Genomic DNA, 25,206 nt, shown 5'->3' with positions numbered 1-25,206 from the left:
ACAATTTAGTATAATGCTATAACATTGGCAGCTTTTCTTGGAATATTGTAATATACTGCACAGATGGTAATTAAATTACATACGAGGGTGGGTCAATAAGTCCTTAGAAAAGCCGACAAGTGGCGCGACTAGTACTGTAAGCGGTTTGTTTTCATGCAGCGGCACTACCGATTCAGTATGCTGCGAAGTTTCAATCAGATTGGTCGGGTTGTTGTGTGTTTCTCGTACATTTAAAAAAAAAAATTGCTTGTGGAAAATGGAAAAATGGAAAATGGAGAAAATTGAGTTTAGAGCTGTTATTAAACATTTTAATATAAAAGGGTTAACAGCAAAGGAAATAAAAAATGAGTTGGATTTAGTTCACGGCATATCTGCTCCTTCACTTGCAACTATTTATAACTGGTTAAATGAATTTAAACGTGGTCGTACATCAACAAAGGATGAACCACGCTCAGGACGTCCTGTAGAGGTGACTACACCAGAAATGATCAATAAAATCCACGATATGGTATTAAGTGACCGAAGATTAAAGTTGAGTGAGATAATTGAGGTTACAGGGATCTCAAAAGGTAGCGTCATTTCTATTTTACATGACAAATTGGGCATGAAAAATATTTCTGCAAGATGGGTGCCGCGTTTGCTCACAGTCGACAATAAACGCAATAGGGTGGTGGCCTCTAAAGCCCTGTTGTCGCTCATGCAACGCAATCCGGATGAATTTTTTCGTCGCTTTGTGACTGTAGATGAAACATGGATACACCACTATACTCCCGAGATGAAAGAACAGTCAAAGCAGTGGATTGCGAAGACAAACCATGTCCAAAGAAGGCGAAAACCGTAAAATCAGCTGGTAAGGTTATGGCTACTGTATTTTGGGATGCACGTGAAATTATTTTCGTTGACTATTTGGAAAAAAGGAAAAACAATAACAGGGGATTATTATGCATCTTTATTGGACCAGCTAAAAAACGAAATTGAAGAAAAACGGCCTCATTTAAACAGGAAAAAAATCCTCTTTCATCAGGACAATGCCCGTGTTCACACATGTTTACGATCAATGGCTAAAATTGAAGAATTGAAGTTTGAATTGGTCGACCACCCACCGTATTCGCCAGATTTAGCCCCCCCCAGTGACTTTTTCCTTTTCCCAAACTTAAATAAATGGCTAAGTGGACAACGTTTTTTTTCAAATGAAGAAGTCATCGATCGGACAAATGCTTATTTTGAGGACCTTCCGAAAACTTATTTTTCTGACGGTTTAAAAAAAATTGAGAAACGTCTAACCAAGTGTATTGAGCTCCAAGGAGATTATGTTGAGAAATAAAAAAAAATACAAAAATAAAAACTGTTTTAATGCTTTTTTCTAAGGAATTATTGACCCACCCTCGTACATATAGGTAAAAATATTTTTAGTATCAGATATTGTCCTAAATCCTGAAGTTTAGTAAGGAGACACAACACATTTGAAAATGTCTAAAACCCTTTATTACCATTTCAAATTAATTTATCGCTGATTACATTGCAACACTTTTTTATTTTTATTTAATTTTAATATTTTTAGTATGGTTATATTGGTAACTATAGACACCCACGTTGGCCACGCGGCTTAAGCATCGGCCTATAGCATCGTGGGTCCCAGGTTCAAATCCTGGGTCTGACAAGTACACATATTGTTTTTCACTTTGTGTATGAGTATGGACCTAATAGGTTGAGCAAGTGGCTGACATCCATTTCTCGTTTAAACGGGAAACAGGGGGGTAAATCAATTATTTTAAACATACAAATATGTTGAACATACAACGACATATATTGGGAATGTCGTCACATACTCAGAATTGAAACATAATTTATTTTTACCACTTGAAACGTAAATTGATTTAATTTTTTTATTTTTGCAATAAAATTCGCGGAGTGCAAGGTATCGCCATACATACACCTACCGGCAGTAAAAAGGTTAATATCTTTGTATGTATGCAAATTTTCAGATGAAGAAGAATCAGATGCAGAGTCAAGTCGATCGGTGAAGATGAAAATCAAGTTGAAAGGAAAAGGAAAAGCGGGAAGAAAAAAGAAAGCCGCTAAGAAATACGTCTCGGAAGATGAAGATTTTGAAGATGACTGAATGACTCCACGTATACGATCTGAACTATGATAATAAAACAAGATTATATTATGTATGTCTGAATTTGCCATAATGGCTGCATTTTTATAACAGTGTATTACAATTGTTCATTCTGGATAGCTTCACGGACAAATTATTTTTCTCTAGACTGTGTCTAGACTAAAGTGATTCTTGGATAGTTTTCATTAGCATTCTTATTGATTTTAGTCCCAAATTGTTTTACTTCTTGAATAAATTCAATACTGTTAAGTTGTAAATATTTACGAATAATTAGTTTCACAATAACGACTCGGTTTTATAAAAATAGATGTGTTAAACTTAATGTCATTAAATATTTATTCGGTTCGTGGGTAATATTATTGAAATATTATCTGGTGTTACTATGAACATGTCGATGGTCTTCTCTCAAAAGTATTTTAGATTTATTTAAAATTTTTGTGGAAAATCATGTAATTTGAACCTGTGATCCAATGACACTGATGTATCCATACTAAATACGTAGTCTGAGAGCATGGTCCCCACAAGGGGGGGCCCGGCGTGGTGGGTCGATCAGATAGTGAGATAAATACACATTACATATGTTCTCTAATAGTAAATTTACTTCCCAGCGTTGTTACTTCAAGAATATCAACATTTAAAAAATGTGGTGGTGCGATTGAATTTTTGATAATTGTGTATCGATACTCGACAACTCCTCAATTGATGTGGAAGTATTAAATAATATAAAAAATATACCACTGTATGCCCTTAGCCGGCTTGCACATCACAACTCGCCTTGTGTGCCTGACAGCCATAAATCAAAACTTCCTAGACCCGCCGGTCAGTGTTGCATGATACAACCTCGCACATCTCTAGCGACATCGACATTCGCGCGTAATCTCCCGAAACGTCAAAATACACTCTAGCTAGACGACGCCATTGCGCAAATATGTCATCAGAACATCAAACGCGGTGACCAGCGATGAGCGAGCAATGACAGTGTAGACAGAGACAGAAATGGCTGATCGTGCGCATGCGCGGAGTCGACATTCGTCGATATCGACATGCAGGCTCTAGCAAACGCAACTCGTCGCATGCAGGAGCGTCGCAGTTGCATCGGCCAATCTGCGAAGCTCCATTTGATAACGTTTGTTTCTTGGTTTACGATGACGTTACATCGACGAATTCGTCGTAAGACGCTTGCGGCGAGTTCTGAAATTAAGAGGGCTCGCACATGCGAGCCCTCTTAATTTTATCTCGACCACCATTCAGAAACGTTGAAACGCTACTGTAGAGCATCATATTGCCGTTAACCTTCACGATAGGTAGTGGGGCCCGCCAGAGATCGTAGCCTGGGGGCCATATCTGAGTGCTAGGCCTAAGCCAAAGCACATTGGGGAAGTTATGGCGAAAATTATTTTGAAAGTCATCTTCAACCATATCAGCTCCTTAGTTGGAGCATATAGACCACGCGGCACCTCCAAAAATCCCTGTCACTACCTAGTCTTCTTGCATCGTTCCAGGTAATACACACATCCCGTAGCTCCGCCGTATACACTCTATAGATAGTATTTAACAGCGTTCCAGGACGCCGGTATCCGGTTGGTTAGAAGAATAGACAAGCCAGGTTGAAGTTCTCTTCTGGCATCCGCAGCACGTGGCTAAACCAGGTCCAACGTCGCCTCTTCACTCTCAGCGTGATGAGATGCTGCTCCGTACGTTCTCTTATCTCCTCAAGTCACCCGTACCCGCACACCCTGTATCCGTTCACAGACATAAAGATGTTTGCGACGGATGTTATATTCAGTGCACCAAAAGTGTCAACTTATTGTTTTTAGAACGGTTTTTGCAAATTGTCACTAATGCCCTTTTGGCTTAACAATCAATGTACATGCTTAATGATTTCCATAATCATAAACAAATATTTTCAATTTTTGATATTGTCTACAACACATATTTTTTTTACTAAAACCTAATTTTTATCCAAGAACCATTAGGTTTAACCCTTGAAGATGATATGACATCCCCTTCTGCAGAATAATTCAATGATTTTTTTTTTAATTTGGCACGTTGATAGACATTGTCCACTATTGTAATTTAATTTTTCACTTATAGGCCAAATTTTATTTAAAATACGTTCTGTAATTTTATCTTTTGTAAATAGCAAATTATTACATTTAAGAATATCCTAGAATACATTTTATGTGTCTACATAGTGATAGTGATCATTTCTTTCATTATAAAGGTTTACAAGTATTCAATGTCAATTAATTTTATTGTATTGAAGGCACTAGATGACAAGAGCATGTTAGTATTGATAAGAGATAGGACAAACCTACAAACTGAGAATGTATGTACTATCTTTTAGTTGGTTTGGTGCCACCTTTCTTTATTTTAAACGCTTGCGTACCTACCTATAAATACAGCAATGGTGACTGTATTTTTTAATTTTATTGTTTATAATATTTGACATGTGTGCAACTATGTTTGATCATAAATTATTAGGTAAGAAATAAAACCAGCAGATTCATTTATAAAATGGTTGTTTTATTTCTTTTATAATATCTGAGGCACATAATGTTCACTTCACCCTAGAGATATGTGGAATTGTGATGGCGATTAAAAAAAAACGCATCCCATATGTATTGATGTTTTTTCACGGTCCCTCCGGTTTACAGGTGAAATATTTTAATTATATTGACAAAACTTGACGATAGGATAAAACTACGCACTTTCAATTCATTTGCGGTAACAGATACCTGTACTAATTCAATTTTCTTTTTAAAATTTGTACCAGACTACCTTACCTCCAAAAATAACGCTTTCAGGTAAATACAGTTTAAGATTTTTCATTCATTAATGTTTATGTACTTACCAGCTTTGTTTCGAGAATTTTGGTTTTTTGTATGATTAGAATTAGGTACACAATCTGCACTTTATTTTCGGCAAAATTGAACTTGTGGCAGTCTGGCCCTGAGGTACAGAAATAGTATAAAAAATTGCAAATTATTACATTTCAAATAATTTCGAAGTTGCATACTTCAGTCATGTTCCATAATAAAAAATATGATTCACTCAGAACTCACAATACAAGGAAAGGGAAAAAAGGAATTCTTTTAAACATGCAGCCTCGTGAGTGACCAAATGTCCAAAGTGTCAGTAGGTAGGACTGAACCAGGGTAGGAAAATGTGCTGTAATTTGGTTGTGAACCTTCCAAAGACGGCACCAAGAGAAGATGTATTTTTAACTGTATTCCCATTTACATACATAATATGATTTAAATACATAATTCTTAAATATCGAGCACACGCTCATTTGCCTTGATGAGAGTCTAACACTCCGACCCGTAGGTCAGTATTGGTCGGATCAGCGTCTTGTGTATCTGAATTTTTGTATGACAGGAAAAGCTGAGACTAGCTGATTTTGTAGACAAAATTGCTACATGGACCCATACTAGGAGTATTCTGCATAACTTGGAGCCCTACAACCTTTTCCAAGAAGAATTTATCTCCACATTCTTTAGACTTGCCAGGCTCCGATGGGCGGGCCATATATCCAGAATGGACAGTGCTGAACCGCCGAGCGGAATCCTTGATATCAGACCAGACGGTCAGAGGTTGATTGGCAGGCCCAGACTCCTTGTCAGATTATTAGAAAATAATATGAAAAATATCTACACCTAATGGGTACGGCTATAATTATGTATGGGTGGTACATTGGGACTACTATCAAATAATTATATTGCATACAGATGCCTCTGAGTCTGTTACTCATTACTTATGTAATACAAAATGCTCTTGGATTTAAAATTTAGTTTTATGAAGGTAGGCTCTACGGTGGTAATTAAATGCTCCGTGGTCAACAAGTTAAGTTACCGATGTACTCGGTAATCACCACGAAATTTCTTAACAATACGTAACTACCTACTTACTTATTGTAGCTGAAAACTTGTTTCGATCAATCTTCAATTTAATTGGTGTTTGGAGTATTCTGATAAAACCAATTTATTTTTCGTAATAAGGCAAGAATAAAATTTGGCAATTGACCCATGCAAAATATCAACTTCGATGCTCTTGTTATATTTGGCCAAGCTAAGCAGTCACAACCGTGTAGAGGGCGACATATGCATTGAGGCCCATGGCCGGCAAATATTTGCTGTACTTCGATGCAGTGATAGTGTTTCAACAGACATCAAGGGTCCTCAACATTCGCTTTGGGTTGGCCATTGTGAAGAGGGAGTATGACAAAAATGTTAAATATGAAATACTGTCAGAACCAGTGACGTCCCGTGGGGATAGGCCCGTTGAGCATCGTTTAGGGGTGGCAGTTACTCAGGAGAATCATTTAGTATATATAAAAATAGCTACCTAAACTTAGTAAGACCACATCAGATCTGGTATAAGAGTGTTGCTATTGCACACGATTAATTTAAAAAACACGCGTAATTTTTTAAATCTCAAAAATGTTTTGTAAAAAAGGGGGGTTTCATGATTTTTTTCGTCACACCAGTAGTGATGCGGCCCGCGTTACTTTACAAATATAATATGTATTTGGCCTGAAGAAAAAAAAGGTTGAGTATCATTGGTTTAACAGGACTGTAATTTCGCGATGTCTAGTTTACTTACGTTGCCCTTCAGCGTCCTTGGTGACCAGAAACGCCACTAGGAGATTTGCGAATAATTACAGTTTGAGTTAATAACCAGTGCGCATGGAAATCTTGTTGGCCGTTGAAACTAAAAATGCATCCCCTTCTTACAGTGTCCCAATACCGCCCGCTCCTGGTCTATGATTATAGTCTTATCGAAGCGTCTCGCAGAGCATTCAGACAGAGCAAATTAATGTATCACAAAAATGACATGTAAGAAGCCACAAAAAAATCCCACTTTTGGGAAAAAAATATTTATAAAATTAATTTTGTATGTTTTAGTGGTATATATTTTGTTGGAAATATATCCATACAACATATTTCTTAGATATTGGAGTCATGAACGGATGATTAAAAATACTGTATAAAAAATGGGGCGGCATATTGGCGCTGCCTAGAGGTGGTATTTTGTCAAACGGGTGTGATATGCGAATCGACTCATTATAATAATTAAGGCCATGCATTAGTTGAGGCACGGTCTAAAAAGATCGTTGCTAGGCGATGTGCGGATTGCGGGTCGCGGGTGCAAAAGACGCCTGTCAAACGAAATATTATTTCTCATATAAATCCAACATACGTCTATTTTACGTTCTGTTTATTATTCTATTAGTAACAATAATAATATATTCATTGACATGTTTTCTTTTTAAAGTAAATGGGTAACGTTTTTAGTCATCTTTACACGATTTTAGAATTAATTGGCCCGTCGCCATCACGCAGCAAAGTGACGTATGTCTGACTCAACGTTCTCTCTATGAATGCGAAGCGAGTACAAAATTTCGTCGCGCGTACAGTTGAGAATTATTTGGCGTTTCACTGATGCGTCACCTTAACATTAAGTGTACAAACAGAACACTACGGTAAAAATAGTCTGGAAGATTGTGTAAGATATTTAGGCTATCGTAGTAGTATTTTATTTTATTTGACTACCCTTCTATCGACAATGTCATTTCTGGTATACTTGATACCATGGCACTTAAGCATATGCTTGTTGACACTAGAACTGTGGATAAATCTCAACTCGCAGACAGGACAAGAGTAATTTTTTTCTTTCGTATGCTTTCTTCGGTGGCATTTTAATTCGCCCCGGGTGTAGCACGAGATTTCACACAAGTCGCATTTAAAAGGTCTCTCACCGGTATGCCGTCTCATATGCGTCTCCAATCCTTTCTTCATGTATGTTTTAAACTCGCATATATTACACTGAAATTTTTTCACACCTGAATGTTTTCGGGAATGGTTTAACAATTCAACATGAGTAACGAACGTAGCCCCACACGTTTCACAGCTGTAATTTTTTATATTATAATGCCTATTCATGTGCCCTTCTAAAGTTTTCCTCGATTTCAAACCCTTCTGGCAAATGGTGCATTTGAATTTCTTCTCCTCGACATGCACGTTTTTGTGTGCTTCGTAAGTCTCTTTATATTTGAATTGCTTGCCACATTCGGAGCATGTGTAGTACATTTTATCACTGTGAGTCTTTTTATGGCAGCTCAGGCTGCCCGGTTGGGCAAACCTTCGATCGCAGACATCGCAGGCGAAAGGCTTTTCGCCGGTATGAATTCTCATGTGATAGACTAAACTTTGACTGTGCGGTGTTAGATATTCGCATTCTCTACAATGAAAACGTCTCTGGGCTCCGTAACCAGAAACGGCACCCAACCTTTCTTTACTGTGCATTGCTTTCATATGCTTCTCCATGGAATATTTACTGCTCAGAGGCTTCTGACAGAGTTCACATCGCACCTGTTTCCTGTCTTCGCCGTTGATAGTTTGCTTAGTTGATTTTCCTATCTTCTTAATAGGCGCATCTGCTATATAGTCGGCATCGTAATCATCAGCTTCCGACTTCACTTCGGGAGAATTGAGGGGTAAAAAATCTAACTCTTCCACCGGCGCTGATTTTTTCTTGCGCTTCTTTTTACGTTTAGTAGGATCTTTAGTTTCGGTTAGCACGTCAGTCGTTGCATCATTATCTTCAGTAATATTGTCATTATTTTCTACCTTCACCCACGAGTCTGCCGATTCGCACTCCTGCTTGACCTCAACATGGGGTACTTCAAAAAAATCATCGGGTATTTGCGGACAGCATTTTCGCAAAAGTGAATCTGAAAACTCACATTTCATGCGGAATGAATCGGCCACATCCAGTTCTCGAACACAGGACTCGCAAATAACGGCAGGAAAGCCGTCGTTTTCATGTATTTGTATTTTCGCGCAAGACATAACCTTCTCCGAGACAGTGATAGCGTCGCGTATTTCAAACAGCGACACAGAAGATTCTATATTTTCACGCAGGCATATCCGACACAGAGAGGTCAATTTTATGGACTTGGTTAGCAATAATTTTGCCAAATCAGTATCTGATTCCATTTTGGTGAACTGTGTATTTATTTATTTCTAAACCAATCAACGAAAACAATAAACAGTATTCAATCTCGACATATACCTATTAGTCTATGGATGTCGACAAATGTCAAAAACAATCATAGACAATAAATTATGTTGCCAGTGCTGCGATCTTTTTCACATATTGTCAGCGCGTAAAAATAAACGTACATTTTTTAATGAAAACAAGGTAAAAATTATAGTGTTTCATTATGGAGGTAGATATTGAATCTTTCAAACTACAGTATTTTACCATATTTAGTGTAAAATTACAGTACCTACACCACAACTACTACAGTGGCTTGTTGGGAAAATAGCCCCAATCTCTAGATGTTATACCCAAACTTACAAAAGTAGGACATATTCTACTAACATTACGGCCACGACGAAATCACTTTGTAACAGTGTTAGTGTCATTTGCAAATATTAACACAGAAATGAATTAATCGCCTGCACCCCTAGAAGAATCTGAGACTATTCTACCTCCATATATAATACCTAATTATTATCCAACCTCTTTGATTGTGTCATTGTTTGAGGGTCACATCCTGACTCTCCATAGGGATAGAGTAATGGGTATCATAGGATCACAATGAGAGCAAGATGAGGAAAACATAGAGCCACCTTGCACCACTTTTTCGGTAGTGATGGGCCGATAACATGTTGGTACCCATTCTACTGGAAAAATAGCTTCCACTATTTCTTCAGAAGTAGTTTTGTCACATGGTTGCATATCCGTTGAAATATTATCTATAATAGGTATAGATTTTTATATATAATAGATTAGTGAAGATAGATAATTATTATTATATTGAATCAATTTTGCTTTTAATAGGCGTAAAAACAAAATTAATAACATTCTTGCATTGTCTTTTTATTAATTTGGAATTATACAAAAATACTACCTACTGTCTTCCTATTAGAAACTTCTCTCTACCTACTAATAATTGTCTTAATACAATTTGACCTCTGGGGTCTAGACCCTAGGGTCAAAGTAACGTATTTCATTTTTCATGAATCATATCTGTTGAATTTTTTTATAAATCCATAATTTTATGTCCAGTAACATTTAACTCAAAATCGCTAAAAATTAAGATACGTTTCTTTGACTCCAGTTTAAGGGGCCGATTTAGCATCCTACATTAAGTACAAGTAGTTATGTATAGTTTATGTTACGGTTCAAAGTCTATATTTTCTCAGAAGAGCATAAGATAATTAGGCAGATTTCGGAACTGGACTCCTCATTAATTATGTTATGCTTTATTCTATGTAAAGAAAATTCCTAATACAAATACAATATAACATATTTTGTAAATAACTTTTGTTGTTTTCATTACACAAAAAAAACACGAAATTCGGCCCGTTTCATTATTTTTTGAGATAAATTCTGAAATCGAAATAGGTACTATACTTATTTATTATACTTAATATTGTATTATAATAATAATAGTAATAGTTCATTGGCTTCACAATCCGATGTGAATCCTAGCAGCCTATATGAGAAATGTGAAACAAAAAATTGTTGTTATTGCGGATTTCACAAAGATCGCGCCTATTGTATTGTCCCTTCCGCTATCTCCCATTTATACAGCAACATTGAAAGGAATAATATTATCCAGCTAGAGGTTGAGTTTATAATAACATTGCATTAAATTGGAAGAGGAAAGCGCTAAGCTAATGTCAGTCAGAATGTTTTTATAGCAGGGTATTCTGTAAATTTAATTAAAATAAAAGAAATGTTGCAATATAAACACTTTTTAAGATTTGTTTATTATACCTTATAAAATGCACTTAAACATAACTTCTATTGGAAATGTACATTCTAGAATAGCTTCATATTTTCTACTGGTACAGAATTTTAATAAATTATTTCACATAAACTTTTCTAAATTTTAAAAATGAAATAATATCTCTATTCATTGATAAATATTTTCTGAAAAATAAAGTAATTGAAATGATTCCAATAATCTGACAAAATTATGGTATAATAATAATTATAGTAAAACAAAACAATATTACATAATAGGTATGCATTCAGAAGAATCAAAATTATACAATCTCATACTTTTCAGGTAAAAACATCTTTTCAATAGAAAATTTAACAGCATCTCCAGGATTGCCATCCTCGTTCAAAGAATTCACCTCATCAGCTCCGATGTTGGTGTATGGTGTTTCTGACGTAAAGCACACTTGAAGTGGGAAGAAGTCATTGGGTACAGATGAAGCACTCCTGCAAAATTCAATAAACATTGTCCAAACTTAATCTTTAATGTATACGTCCTTTTAATGGAAAAAAAAAATTGACAGACTGTGACTTCTATTTCGAGACATATACGTCACCGTGGTCGTTGCTCGAACTAAAACAGTTGCAATGCGTGGCGTAATACTGTAATCGCATACACCATCGCATCGCATGACGTAGATGTCAATAAATAGAAAGTGCACAGTACAGCCCTGCTAAGTAAAAAGACAATGATTTTGATTTTGATGTAATGAGAACCCAGGTTTTAAACTACCTCTTCCTATGTAAAATTATTGGATTATTTTGTGATAATCTCTAAATAGACAGTGTTTATTATTGGAGATGATGTCAAAACAAACCAGTAATTTTTCATAATATAACAGAAATGGTAGTTTAAAACTTGGGTTCTCTTTTCACTAAAATCAAAAACACTGTCTTTTTACTTAGCAGGGGAGAGTAGTAGGGACATTTCTATTAAAAATGTCCAGGATATTGGGAATTTCAATACAGTAATTATTTTACAATATGTAAAAATGCATGCTGTTTTCTTCAATATGCGTTTGATCGTATGATCGTTTGATTTGATGATAATAATATATTCATTAATTGAGTTACCATCTACTGGGTAGAATTCCATTTTACAAAATGATGATTTTGAAATTGAATTTTCTAAAATGAAATGATTCTTTATTTGCGATGAGTTTAGCAAAAAATAACTTACACAAATTCAAGAGTTCCTGTCTTCTGTGAGGCATCAACCAATGGCACATTCCACAGGAGGATATTTCGTCCCTTTTGATGAAGGTATGTGCCATCACAGGTGTTCACTATTGGTACACAACCAATGCTGTAACCAAGACAAAAGAATGATACGAAAATTACTTTCCACGTCTACATGATTGGTTTTCTACACACAAACAACACTACACGGTGTGCTGTAAAGCTACCACCGCGTGTTTAGTTCAATATTCATACATAGAGAAGTACATAATGAGCCACCAGTATTATGTGCAATTGACTAGAGAAGCATTCCATTTGTACTCAGACTACAAACTATTCGTACTGAACGAGATATTAAGTAAGGCAAACAGTTCTTTTGCTGAAACACAATATTGTAAAAAACTTTTATTGAAAGTTTAATAAACAGAAACTGATTAGGCCTAACGCAGATCATAGTGGAGACAGTCTTTAATCAGGCTTGCCTTTTTCGTAAAAAAAATTAAGACGTCACTTTTGGGGCAGCAGACAGCAGTCAGTCAGACTTGTCTATGATCAGTTCACATGGCCGTTAGACCATTTTGTCTTAGAGACATCTTGTCGTCAGTGTGCACATCTCCATTTGTTCTCATGGTCCGAACTGTAGACTGTCTGACTAAAGTCTTTACTATAGTCTGTGCCAAGCCTTATAGTATTAAACAGATATAAAAAATAACACAGGACAAGGGATGTCAAAAAAGGATCAATGTTATATTGATACTTGCATTCGTCTCTTGCGATATCCTTTTGATGGGTGGACTATTATTACCGATATATTTCTTCATTGTCTTGTGATTTTCTTGGATGAGATCAATTTAAAAAAAAACCATCATAGATAAGATCATTAAATTTGATACTGCTACTTGCAATTATCGATACTTCTTACCTAGACATGACATCCCTGCCAATTACTGATACAATATAAGGGTTTAAATAAAATTCAATACTCACGGCAGAGGAATCTGAATGGTGAGGTCTTGCAGTATGAGATGTGGGTGATCTAATTCATATTCAATGTTCACTTCACAACCATCTTGCCCATTCTCAGATGGCCAGCAGTTTACTAAAAATTCGAATAACATAATATTACAATAAATCCAAAGGAAATTACATAGTATGTTTTGTTGAAAAATCAAAAATGGTCATCATAATAATATTACATTATACAGTTTATTAGTACATATTATTTAATTCAATAAATTATTGTATAATATATTATTATGTGTTTGTTGTATACAAACCGTTTAGAGGAATGGCACTGTCATTTGTGGTCTGGTATCTCCATTTCAGTACACCCACATCTGTGTTCAACGGGAATGGTTTAGTTGGGTTTTTAAGTCCCAAACATCCACTGGTCTTAAATAATTCCTTATCAACATTCGGGTGAGTCTAAAATTAAAAAAAAATGTTATTCACATACTACCAATAAGCTCATGTAGCAGTTTTATTAGATTTATATTGACCTATAATTTGAATTACTTAAAAGTAACATAATTTCATTGGACTATTTTCATTTAATAGGCAATAGGCAGTGGCGAATGGTGGAGGTACGCTGTTAATATTTAAACAAAAATAGTGAACACTAAACTTTGTCAAACAAACGTATTTGTTTTCATTAAACTAAGACGACAATGTGTAGATGGTGTTTGATAGTTTTTAAAGTTCAATTAAACCCCGGCCAATTCTAGCCATAGTAGATAATAGTCAAGAATTAATATTCTAGCTCTTTTTGGATGTTAAATGATATGTTAGAATAGCCTCGCAAGACATATTATGGGAATATGCAGTTTATACGAGAATGAAATGCCAACCATACGCACAATTAGCCGCATACTGACTGAGCGAGCAACCTCGCGAGGGAAATGCTTTAGTGCCCAATGCAAACGCACGCACCACCTCGCCCGAGCGCTGCTGCGGCCAATCCAAGCGTTATCGGTTTTTATCGATGCTCAAAGGTGCCTTCTTACGATTGCCGCTCGCACTCATGACAGTAATATTTTGCCTCGCTCGCTCGCATTATGGATAAATATCATTGTTTGAAGCTGATACAATTATAAGGTAACTACAGACGGCTTTGGGACTCACGATTGCGACAACAATTCGCATGCGCGGCCTCATCTCGACTAAATTGCTCAGAAGCTTGTGGCTCAGCCTTGCTGCGCACGGCAGCCTCATGTAACGTTAATTATGTCACGAGCTGCCTCGCGGAGCAATTGTCACAAGGCAAATGCCCGAAGCAGCGTTGTGAGGCTGCTCGCTCAGTCAGTACGCGGCTATTCATTAGGAGGCACATCCCCGGATGAAAATAAATTCTTGACTCAAAAATCAACAAGTGAAATTCACAATGCTAATGTCTTACTTATGGTGGAAAGGTTTAATGTAATTTAAGTATATAATCTTATACCTGCAGCTGTACCCCTATGGTATCTTCATTCTTTATATGGACTCGAATTCTACCATACTGTTCATCAGAGATGCGTAGAGTTAACAGCCCTAAAGAAAAGCAAAAACACATCATCTTTTATATACATACATACTTTTTATTAATTTGACCTACACCGAAATTCTTGAATACTACAAAATAGTTGAAAAAACCGTGTAAATATGTAAAAAATAATTAATTTTAAACACTATTTCAACTGACCGCCAACATTCTGAAAATGAGAACTCTTTAAAAACCAAATCTGTTTTGTGGGTCGTTCTATGTGAAATTAAACAGGTAAACGAATTTTACATTATAATATATTCAAGAATTAATAACACCCATTTATTCGTATTGCAACATCGTTATAGGATTCAGATATTTATTAACCTTAAATTTATAATAACAATCACTTGAGCATTGACAGTGAGAGAAAATTAGAATAGAGATATAAAATGAGCAAAATGTATCGATAATAAGTACTGACCTGCTAATTCAAAGTTCTGGATTCCTCCATCTCTGCCAACTCGCATCGAAAGCTTATCCTCAATTTTCAGATGCACACTATTGATGGAAAAATTATTCATTAGATATTTTGTAACCAACTTGCATAAAATAAAGTATTATGTATAACATAAGTTGCATTTTTGTTATATTATAGGTTAATCAAAATATTATTACCTTTCAGTGTGAACAGCAGTGGCAGGTCTATTAGACGATATGCTCCCTGTTGTCCCGCTTGCCCTCGGTTTGGCCATTTTAGCAGAGGCAACGGTCTCTCCTTCACTCTTCAATTGGTCAACAAACGAGTCCACGTCCCGAGATTTTGAACCCAGCTTCATAGCGTTGCGAGATTTTCTGTAATAGGAGATTTACACCGGTTCAAATTGAATTTAACTGAGGTATAAAATATTTTAAAAAAATTCAAATATTCATAGCAATTTGTGAACATTTTTAGTTTTTATTAATACAAATCAATCTTTATGTATATTTAAAATTACTATTGTCTGTCAAGGTGTGTTCTATACGTAATTGAATGTATGACATTATTTAAAACAACATACTGTTCCCGTGTAGTCTGCTGGGAGAATGTGTTGGATGGAGATCTAATCTCAGAAATATTTGAAGGCAGTAGATCCATGAAGCTTGAAGCCGTTGTACTGATTCCGCCACCTAAAAAGTACATACATTTAATATGAGAAATCGTTTTCAAATAACACCGGAATAAAGTGGAACATAAATGGTTACACTTGAATTCAAATATCAAAAAATCAACAAATGGAAAGCACAGTGATAATTGATTAAGGTTTGATTGTACTAACCCATTCCGCTGCCCATGTGACTCATGCTGGAAGAGCTACCGCCTTTTTTAGCGTTCTCCAATCTCTCTCGCTGGAGCTCTTTTGCCTTTTCACGCATCTTATTTTTAGCCTCGCGCTCTTGTGTCTAAAAGTATGCGTATAATTAAATTAATGATGCTAGGTTCACAATATTAACCCTTTCGCTGCGAGCCATTTTCGCGGGAATTTATTTTCAGTCAACTGATCTGTTAAAACGGTCACTACAGCTAAAACAGATCGATTTCAAAATTAAAAAATAGATTACCAGATGAACTATATATCAGTTATTCCAAATGCACCAAGAAATAAACTATATTCGTGACATTCTCACTAAAATAAATCGAAGAAAATGAAGACGCTAAAAAAATCTAAGCTTTGACCGCGCGTTCAAAATGGCGGCCGTCCACTCTTCACATACACGGTTTCAACACATACTACCGAGCAATTCGCCGCGTTAGTATTTGCTATGCACAGGCCTGAGTTGAGCTGCGGGACGGTCTATGACAGATATATTACTAAATCACTTGTGGAATAATCAGTGTGTTATAGCATTTAGTAAGTCGTAAACTCAAATTTTATTACCGTTTCAAATTCCAAACCTATATTTATTTTCGTCGCCATAAAATAATGTTTTCATCATGACACTTACTTATTACCATTAGGATGTTTTGGAGAATAAAACACTAAAAATAATTACTGCACTGCTAAAATACTATTATAATATAATTTATGAGGCGCCGTCGGCTTTTCTATTGTACAAAGGGCCTGTCGAATGTGAACAGAGCTAACACAGTTTCGTGGCACATAAAAAATAAAAATTATTACCCATTATAATAATGTAAATATCAAATATGGAACAATGAACAAAGCCATACAAATTTACTGGAGAGCTGTGTGTCGATAAAATATTTTCCAGCATTATTTCTTCGATAATATTATGTGGTAGTGACATTTTGGCGGGTGAAATAATTATTTCACATATATTTATAATGACAAAAAATACTAAAAACAAATCGTCAATATGTTTATATCGAGATCACAAATCACTAAAAAAAAATACATAACACTAACGTCATCGTAAAAATTAATTAAATGGTAAATAAAAATATTATCGATGCACACTTTTCGATGCAAGACCAATGTTTTGTTTTGATAACCCTGGTGACACATCGAGTACACCCGTCTTCGCAATGGCGCGCGATTCGAATGACTGAATAACGAGTGTTCTTTTCAAAAATATATTTCCTTGTGTTTTACTTGACATTTTTATGATCTGTTGCCTGGGGCCCGATTTCCTAACTATCGTCTCGTGTGGCACCAGACGACATGAGGTAATTGTGACGTCAGCCAATACATGCCGCCCGCTGGAGCGTGTATTGGCTGACGTCACAATTACGTCATGTCGTCTGGTGCCACACGAGACGATAGTTAGGAAATCGGGCTGCTGATATGTCTACCTAAAGGTTTGAACTAATTTTTAAAGCATATTATCCACAAGTGTCTCTTCTAGTTTGGTCAAAAATACGAGATAAAGTCTATGGCATGTTTACATGCCATACGCAGTCTAAGCGATAGCGCTCATAGAACGCGTCGAGCGGGCGAAGTCGGCGAATGCAGTGTTTATTCATAACCATAATCACACGTCTCTTCCCGCGCATTACCCTTCACCTATGTAATAAGCGGCCCAAGCAGTACAAAATAATTATTTTTACAGTGTCTTTCATAACAAAGCAATAAAAATATTATATTATTTCGGGGCTTGTCATTAATATTTACGACGACATTATTCAACCAGCGATAAACTGAACACGCAATAAAATTGAACAATGACTTCTCTGTAATTAAATAATTGCTTTTCGCCCGTCGATCGACGAGGCCTCAAGCAGCGTAATTTTGGTAGCCGTGTTCAATGAATGGACTTCTTTGTATTTTCATTAAATCGTATCGCCGAGAAGCGAAAAACGGTGACTCATGCGGCACGCGGGGTGCAAGGCATCGTGAAGTCCAGTGGGCGCTGGCGTATTTGATTACGTTGTATTTTTGATGATTTACGCGCCACTTGTAGAAATTTTGCACGAGCGCCGCACTCGCTGCGTCAATGGGCTTTATGCCTAAGGGTTAAATAGAGGAATGTTATAAAATTTACCTGCCGAACTGCTTGGTAAACCTTCTCTTCATGTGAATCCATTTCAACGAATGTCCTTATCTAAAAATTAACAAATTGCTAAAGAATGATTTTATACAATGGCAATAATTATTAATAATGTAATGCTACAATAACATGATGCAAAAACATCAATAAGGTTGATCAACAAAGGATTTGATTTTGAGGTAGGTTTGGTTTGTCAAATATAAAAATTGATATGTAGCTAAAAACTATCCATTAAGTTTCTTTAAAAATAAGTCTCCACGAGTGATATATGAAAATGATAGTAATACATATTATGTGATTTAAAAAATGGGAAATAAATCCAATATAGCGACTGTGGGACATGAATTGAATATTATTTACCTGTGCAAGATTCACACTCTCCCTGTATCCAAGAGCGACGATCTCATCAAAAGCGAATATCAAATTAAACGCTTGCTCCAAAACTTCTGCTTCACTCAACGTTGAACAGTATTCAGGAATCTAAAAATGCATTATACCTTTTAGTGAGGATACCTATTATATATTAGAGGATTTGTTACTTAAATATAATATTTAATAATGTAAAACATTTGGCTAAAAAAATATTCTGGCCTAGCCTTGCACAACCTATTAAGTTCATCCTCTGTTTAGACCCAGAGTATAGGTTAACCCAGCGCCATCTTTAGATTAATAAAGCCTGAGCATATCTTTTTGCACAAGCAACGAGTGGTCCACTGTTCAGCTGTCAAAATCAGATCCCAGATTGCTTGACATATTGATTCGCCCTTTCTCGTTTCAAATTGAATTATAAAAAATTCTCAAATCAAATATATTAACTATCAGTGTTATTTATAAATAATATACATTCCTGCTATTCATCAGCTGTCAAAGTCAGACTAGTCCTTCACACAAAAACCGGTGGTAATATCGATTTCCCAAAAATATGAAGCATTGATCTATGCATTACATTTGTAGATGTGTTAATGCTAGTGTATTATTTATCATGTAACTTATCTATCCAAATCAAACCATTCCGTGTGAACACGACAGACGCGTCAGTATGAGCACTCTATAGAACAATGACAGGCAATGACAGGTCATCCATAGACAACAACGGGAGGAGCGGAAAAAGTAAGACCAGTCGTTGTGAATGTATCGGCTTTCTACCTGATTCGGCAACGGTTAACCTAATAGGTTGAGCAAAAGACTAACATCCATTTCTCGTAAAAACAAAAATCTGTTAATACAACCTCCACTCTGTGGAGGCCTATAAGCCCATATTATGATCTTAGGATTGTACAAGGTAAAAAAATATCCCATAGTCTGTAAGAATTTAATTTCAATGATTTAATCGTATATACATAACGTATAACGTCCCTACATTTTTTTTTAAAGGGGTGTGTTGATTTTGTCAAAGGCCCACTTACATATATATATAATCTTACAATGGAGACAGGTATCTTTCCCGAAATATGGAAGATGTCGAAAGTCGTCAGTAGAAAACTACAGACCGGTAGCTGTTCTCTCTGCACCAGCAAAAGTTCTGGAGATGATCATGCACAGCATGATTTCTCCAAAAATTGAGTCATTTATAATGAATGAACAGCATGGATTTAGAGCAGGCCGATCAACGGAAACCAACCTGATGGTATTCACTGATTATGTGTCGTCAGTACTAGATAGAGGCAGCCAGGTTGACTGTTCTTACAATGATTTCTCGAAGGCATTTGACAGAGTCGATCACGATATTCTATTGGAAAAACTCCAACTTATTGGATTGTCGGATCGATTTTTGAAGCTATTCGGGAGTTATTTTAGGAACCGTCAACAATATGTTTCGTACGACCTTTATCAGTCACAGACCTTTTACACATTTTCTGGTGTCCCCCAGGGCTCAAACTTAGGGCCATTGCTGTTCACGATTTTTATAAATGACATAGCATTGGTAATTAAAAATGCTATGTTTTTGTTGTTTGCTGACGACTTGAAACTCTTCATGGAAGTTGTCACCTTGGACGATTGTCGTCAATTCCAACTTGATATAGATAATATATTAGATTGGGGCAGGCGTAACAAACTGGACTTCAATATTGATAAATGCAATGTTTTATCGTTTACTAAAGCCTCACGAGTATTGTTTTTCCAGTACTCGATGCATGGCAGTGTTCTCTCGCGAATATCATCTGTAAGGGATCTTGGAATTATGTTTGACGGTAAACTGACGTTTAGTGGTCATATAGATACCATTTGTAAAAAGGCGCTAAAGATGTTGGGCTTTGTCTTGCGTACTTCCCGGGTCTTTTCGGATGTTACGGTACTAAAAATTCTCTATAACTCCTTAGTTAGAAGCAGACTTGAGAGTGGGTCTATCGTTTGGGCCCCGCATCAGTTGAAGTACGGCCTTATGGTGGAGAGTCCAAAAGAAATTTTTAAGACTCCTTTACTTTCGGCTGTATGGATATTATCCGTGGCTCTATCCGACTGATTTTCTCTTAGGGATGCTTACATTTAGAAGGGATCTTTATTTAGCTACATATTTTTTCAGACTTATACGCGGCGTAAATGTGAACTCTGCCATTCTTGGTGGTGTTGGCTTGTGTGTCTCTGATAATTACCTTAGGAATCGAGGGCATCCGTTGTTTGTTCTCCCACGGTGTAGAACTAACCTGCCATTAGTAATGCCAATTGGGAGGGCAGTAACCATGTTTAATGAAATCGCTTCGGATATTGATATATTCCACTTACGTGAGAGTGAATTTAGGTGGACGTTGTTTCATAAGTTTTTAAGATAGGGTCTATCAAAGTTCACTCTGTGTGCTTCCATCTACTTTTATTTTGTTACTTATTTTATTTATTTTCTTATTCTCTGTATTTTTATTTTTAATAATTATTAACACTTATTTTATGTCATGTCGTGAACGCTTTGAATTTATAATTTGTTATGTTCATTATATGTAAAATAAATAAATTTGATTTGATATATTCAACAACATTGATTTCTTATATATAGGTGGAGAATCTGCCACCTTGCTAACTTACTTCCACAAAAAATGAGGCTTAGATTAGTCTTTATAATATGACCTATTTATTCCTTAGATATTCATGATATGAAATATACACTCACCACTCTACTGAATAGACGCAGAGTTTCCAAATCTTCCAAGATATTACTGGCTTTGGTAGTGATGAGGAGCATGTACAATTTATCCAGGGGTTGATAAACGTATCTGAAACAATTTCAACTTCATACAATCATGGTGAACAATAATGCAATATGGTACGTTCGGTTCTATTTTAAGAGACTAAATGATATTAGTTTCAGTTATTATATAAGTCAATATTTAATTCAATCAGTTTTAAGGAATTGTATGATGGGTATTATTACCTCACAGATTCTGTCTCCACGAAGGTATGCTGCTTTCCAGCCGTCATGAGTTTTGGGAAAGCCGCGAGAAGGCCTTCTATTCGAGCTTTCGTCATCTCTACGAATTGCCGGGACAGCAAAGCTGAAATATATACCTGATCAAAGATTGTTTTTACAATTAATTTAAGAATGGTGCTGAAACATTTTAAAAATTTCACAATTATCTAGACTCTTTCTGCAGTTACATCAAAGATGAGTGTTTATTTATTTGAACTGTGTCATATCGTCGTTGCACCTTCAACACTGGCCGTTTGTTTTTAGCCACATTTTTTTTGGTATAGCAAAGAAGGTCTATAAGTATATAGAAAATTCTACTGTCTCGGTAGTTACACTTTGTCAAAGGGATCGGTTCGCATTGAGTCCAGTGCGAATAAAATAATGAATAGGTATATTATATTGTTAACATATCAGGCTTTTATACCTATGTTTAAGATTTGACATTGTGTGCCTGTTTTTTACAATACGTGTGTAATCGTTTGTATGTGTTGTATGCGTAAAATGTATCAAATCAGTTGAAGCCTTTGTCAGATCAGATTGTGTTATGTATAGCTTGTTACGTAGTTGACCAATTTGACAATGAATTTATAATACATATCTACAGACTGATGTTATTGGTAAATTATATTTTTTTGTAGAATAAAAAATAATGAAGTTAATATTTAAATATGTATTAAGGCAATTAAAATTATTTTTTGGTAGGCTTTAAATCATCGCCTAATTTGGAGCCTTCGCTACTGCAGTATCGTCATATTATTAAAAAGTTTCAGGAGACCAAAGATTTCATTAACTTTTTGTTTCTTCAGGAATTGTAGTTATAGGTACGAGGGTGGGTCAATAATTCCTTAGAAAAAAGCATTAAAACAGTTTTTATTTTTGTATTTTTTTTATTTCTCAACATAATCTCCTTGGAGCTCAATACACTTGGTTAGACGTTTCTCAATTTTTTTTAAACCGTCAGAAAAATAAGTTTTCGGAAGGTCCTCAAAATAAGCATTTGTCCGATCGATGACTTCTTCATTTGCAAAAAAACCTTGTCCACTTAGCCATTTTTTTAAGTTTGGGAAAAGGAAAAAGTCACTGGGGGCTAAATCTGGCGAATACGGTGGGTGGTCGACCAATTCGAACTTCAATTCTTCAATTTTAGCCATTGATCGTAAACATGTGTGAACACGGGCATTGTTCTGATGAAAGAGGATTTTTTTCCTGTTTAAATGAGGCCATTTTTCTTCAATTTCGTTTTTTAGCTGGTCCAATAAAGATGCATAATAATCCCCTGTTATTGTTTTTCCTTTTTCCAAATAGTCAACGAAAATAATTTCACGTGCATCCCAAAATACAGTAGCCATAACCTTACCAGCTGATTTTACGGTTTTCGCCTTCTTTGGACATGGTTTGTCTTCGCAATCCACTGCTTTGACTGTTCTTTCGTCTCGGGAGTATAGTGGTGTATCCATGTTTCATCTAGTCACAAAGCAACGAAAAAATTCATCCGGATTGCGTTGCATGAGCGACAACAGGGCTTTAGAGGCCACCACCCTATTGCGTTTATTGTCGACTGTGAGCAAACGCGGCACCCATCTTGCAGAAATATTTTTCATGCCCAATTTGTCATGTAAAATAGAAATGACGCTACCTTTTGAGATCCCTGTAACCTCAATTATCTCACTCAACTTTAATCTTCGGTCACTTAACACCATATCGTGGATTTTATTGATCATTTCTGGTGTAGTCACCTCTACAGGACGTCCTGAGCGTGGTTCATCCTTTGTTGATGTACGACCACGTTTAAATTCATTTAACCAGTTATAAATAGTTGCAAGTGAAGGAGCAGATATGCCGTGAACTAAATCCAACTCATTTTTTATTTCCTTTGCTGTTAACCCTTTTATATTAAAATGTTTAATAACAGCTCTAAACTCAATTTTGCTCCATTTTTGTAAACAAGCAAATTTTTTTTTTAAATGTACGAGAAACACACAACAACCCGACCAATCTGATTGAAACTTCGCAGCATACTGAATCGGTAGTGCCGCTGCATGAAAACAAACCGCTTACAGTACTAGTCGCGCCACCTGTCAGCTTTTCTAAGGACTTATTGACCCACCCTCGTAAATCGTTTTACAGTGGCACCATGGGTACGGCAAATGCGGCTTGCAGTTGTAGTGGTATTGTTTGCTAGAATTGAAACAGGCATTGTCGCAAGCAATTCAATACACACGCGAATCGCCTATGCTGCCAATGTAGAATGATTTACCTATACCAATGTCCATGTCCAAATTTCAACATTGTGGAAAATATATAGAATAACAAAATATGTATTACGAAAGATAAATTATTCAGTATAAATAATACATGTTTGACAATTGACCAATGGTTAATAATAAAAAAGGCTGCTGTTTCAATTTACCTGCGCCAGATTTTGTGCATACTGTAGCAGCAATAAGCACCTGAAACAAATTTAAAATGATATGAGAATATATCAAACAACAAACACTAATAATATACCTATAAACTGTGAGTTATTATAGTTATTTTAATTGCTATGTATCCTACCTCACAGTTGAGCAGTGGGCCAGTGGCAGACTGTCTAGTTATGATGGTGTGGGTCGAGGAATTGAATCCTGCATGTTTGATCCAGACCATGGACGAATGGCCAACAACCATTTCTCGTAAAAAGAATATCTTAATAATATAACCTCCACTACTTGGAGACCCATATGCTTTGGTTAGTAGCGAAAATGGTAGTACCTATCCTATTGTACCTGACACAGTTAGGCACTATTTACCAGACTTAAACCATTTAAAAACCAAATTCTATAAAATACATGCCAATCACTGAATTGCTGACACATTTGTGTATTACATGCAATATGCTGAAAGGAGAGATACATTGATTAATACAACTGCACCTCAAACTAAAACGAATATTATGCTATGTAAACGATTCAGTAAATTAATGTCTAAAAACATTAAAAAAATAGACAAAGTGAATAGTTACCATTTTCGTTCAGTGATATCGATACAATCCAAATAAACAGATTATTTATTCTCAACGAATATTTTAATGGGTTAAACCAGGTTATTAAACGTCAAATACCGGGAGCTGACGTGTACGCGTAAGTAAAATGACAGTAAATTAAAAATGGCGTAATTTTTATTCGTGATGTAAACACGTAGTAACCATAAATAATTATTTTCCGCAACACCCCTCCCTACAAAATAGAATTATATGAATTTTTTAAAATTATAAAGATTATAATACTACCTGTAAAAAACGGAATTACTGATACGATGATGAGATAGGTACCTACACTTCTGAAAATTAAAATCTGTCAGTTGGTATTTAAGGGGACGCTCTACAGAATTGCCCTTGAGAATTGAAAATATGATTTTTTTACATGTGGTCCGGAATTGTTGCTCTACTGGTAATATGCAAAGGTCGCCGACAATGCTTCGGTCTAAAGTAATAATAATGATCTCTTATTTAATTTAAATCATAACACTGTCAAAGTGTATAAAATATGGGGTGACCAAAAAATGATATCTTCTAATATACGTAAATGTTACTAAATTCAATTTGTTAATCAGGTGTTTGGTGGAAAACATTGCAACCAATATGATGGATAGCCACGATATAAACTTAATAATAATATATTAATAACGTTTTAACCTGAAATTGTCCGAGAGCTAAGCATACGAAGGATGTTGAAATACATATCTACCTACATTTTTATTTCATGTGCTATCCAAAAA

General features: G+C 35.7%; 3 protein-coding genes across 6 annotated transcripts in view; 1 reads left to right on the top strand and 2 right to left on the bottom strand.

The window, feature by feature from the left end:
- The window catches only part of brm (ATP-dependent helicase brm), a 32,583-nt gene extending 27,943 nt beyond the window's left edge, over positions 1–4,640 (top strand). For 2 of the 4 annotated variants that reach the window (XR_015070685.1, XR_015070684.1), the window contains exons 27-28: positions 1,986–2,174; positions 3,625–4,640. Coding sequence is in view for 2 of the 4 variants with exons in the window: in XM_085947494.1 (XP_085803620.1) it covers positions 1,986–2,122 (137 nt within the window). In the remaining 2 variants the exon portion in view is untranslated. Of the gene's footprint in view, positions 1–1,985 lie in introns of all 4 variants that reach the window. The other 2 variants (XM_085947494.1, XM_085947493.1) reach the window with 1 other exon arrangement.
- LOC147071923 (uncharacterized) lies at positions 4,636–9,205 on the bottom strand. The gene has a single exon (XM_085947497.1). The coding sequence runs from the start codon at positions 9,121–9,123 to the stop codon at positions 7,666–7,668; it is 1,458 nt and encodes a 485-aa protein (XP_085803623.1). The 5' UTR covers positions 9,124–9,205; the 3' UTR covers positions 4,636–7,665.
- A 1,680-nt stretch (positions 9,206–10,885) lies between these two features.
- Positions 10,886–24,586, bottom strand: deltaCOP (coatomer subunit delta). Its single transcript, XM_085947495.1, has 15 exons — positions 24,452–24,586; positions 23,861–23,900; positions 21,415–21,535; positions 21,154–21,256; positions 18,411–18,530; positions 18,045–18,104; positions 15,881–16,004; positions 15,623–15,731; positions 15,240–15,416; positions 15,046–15,122; positions 14,541–14,629; positions 13,378–13,525; positions 13,088–13,199; positions 12,102–12,227; positions 10,886–11,368 (listed from the first exon to the last, which is right to left on the bottom strand). The coding sequence occupies exons 1-15, from the start codon at positions 24,452–24,454 to the stop codon at positions 11,188–11,190; spliced, it is 1,590 nt and encodes a 529-aa protein (XP_085803621.1). The 5' UTR covers positions 24,455–24,586; the 3' UTR covers positions 10,886–11,187.
- Positions 24,587–25,206: the final 620 nt, after the last annotated feature.

This window comes from Rhyacophila brunnea, unplaced genomic scaffold (genome assembly GCF_057557595.1).
Source record: "Rhyacophila brunnea isolate RB1 unplaced genomic scaffold, BYU_Rbru_1.0 scaffold_2, whole genome shotgun sequence".
NCBI lineage: Eukaryota > Metazoa > Arthropoda > Insecta > Trichoptera > Rhyacophilidae > Rhyacophila > Rhyacophila brunnea.
The sequence above is the reverse complement of the archived record's forward strand: the minus strand, read 5'-3'. Positions and strand labels throughout refer to the sequence as shown.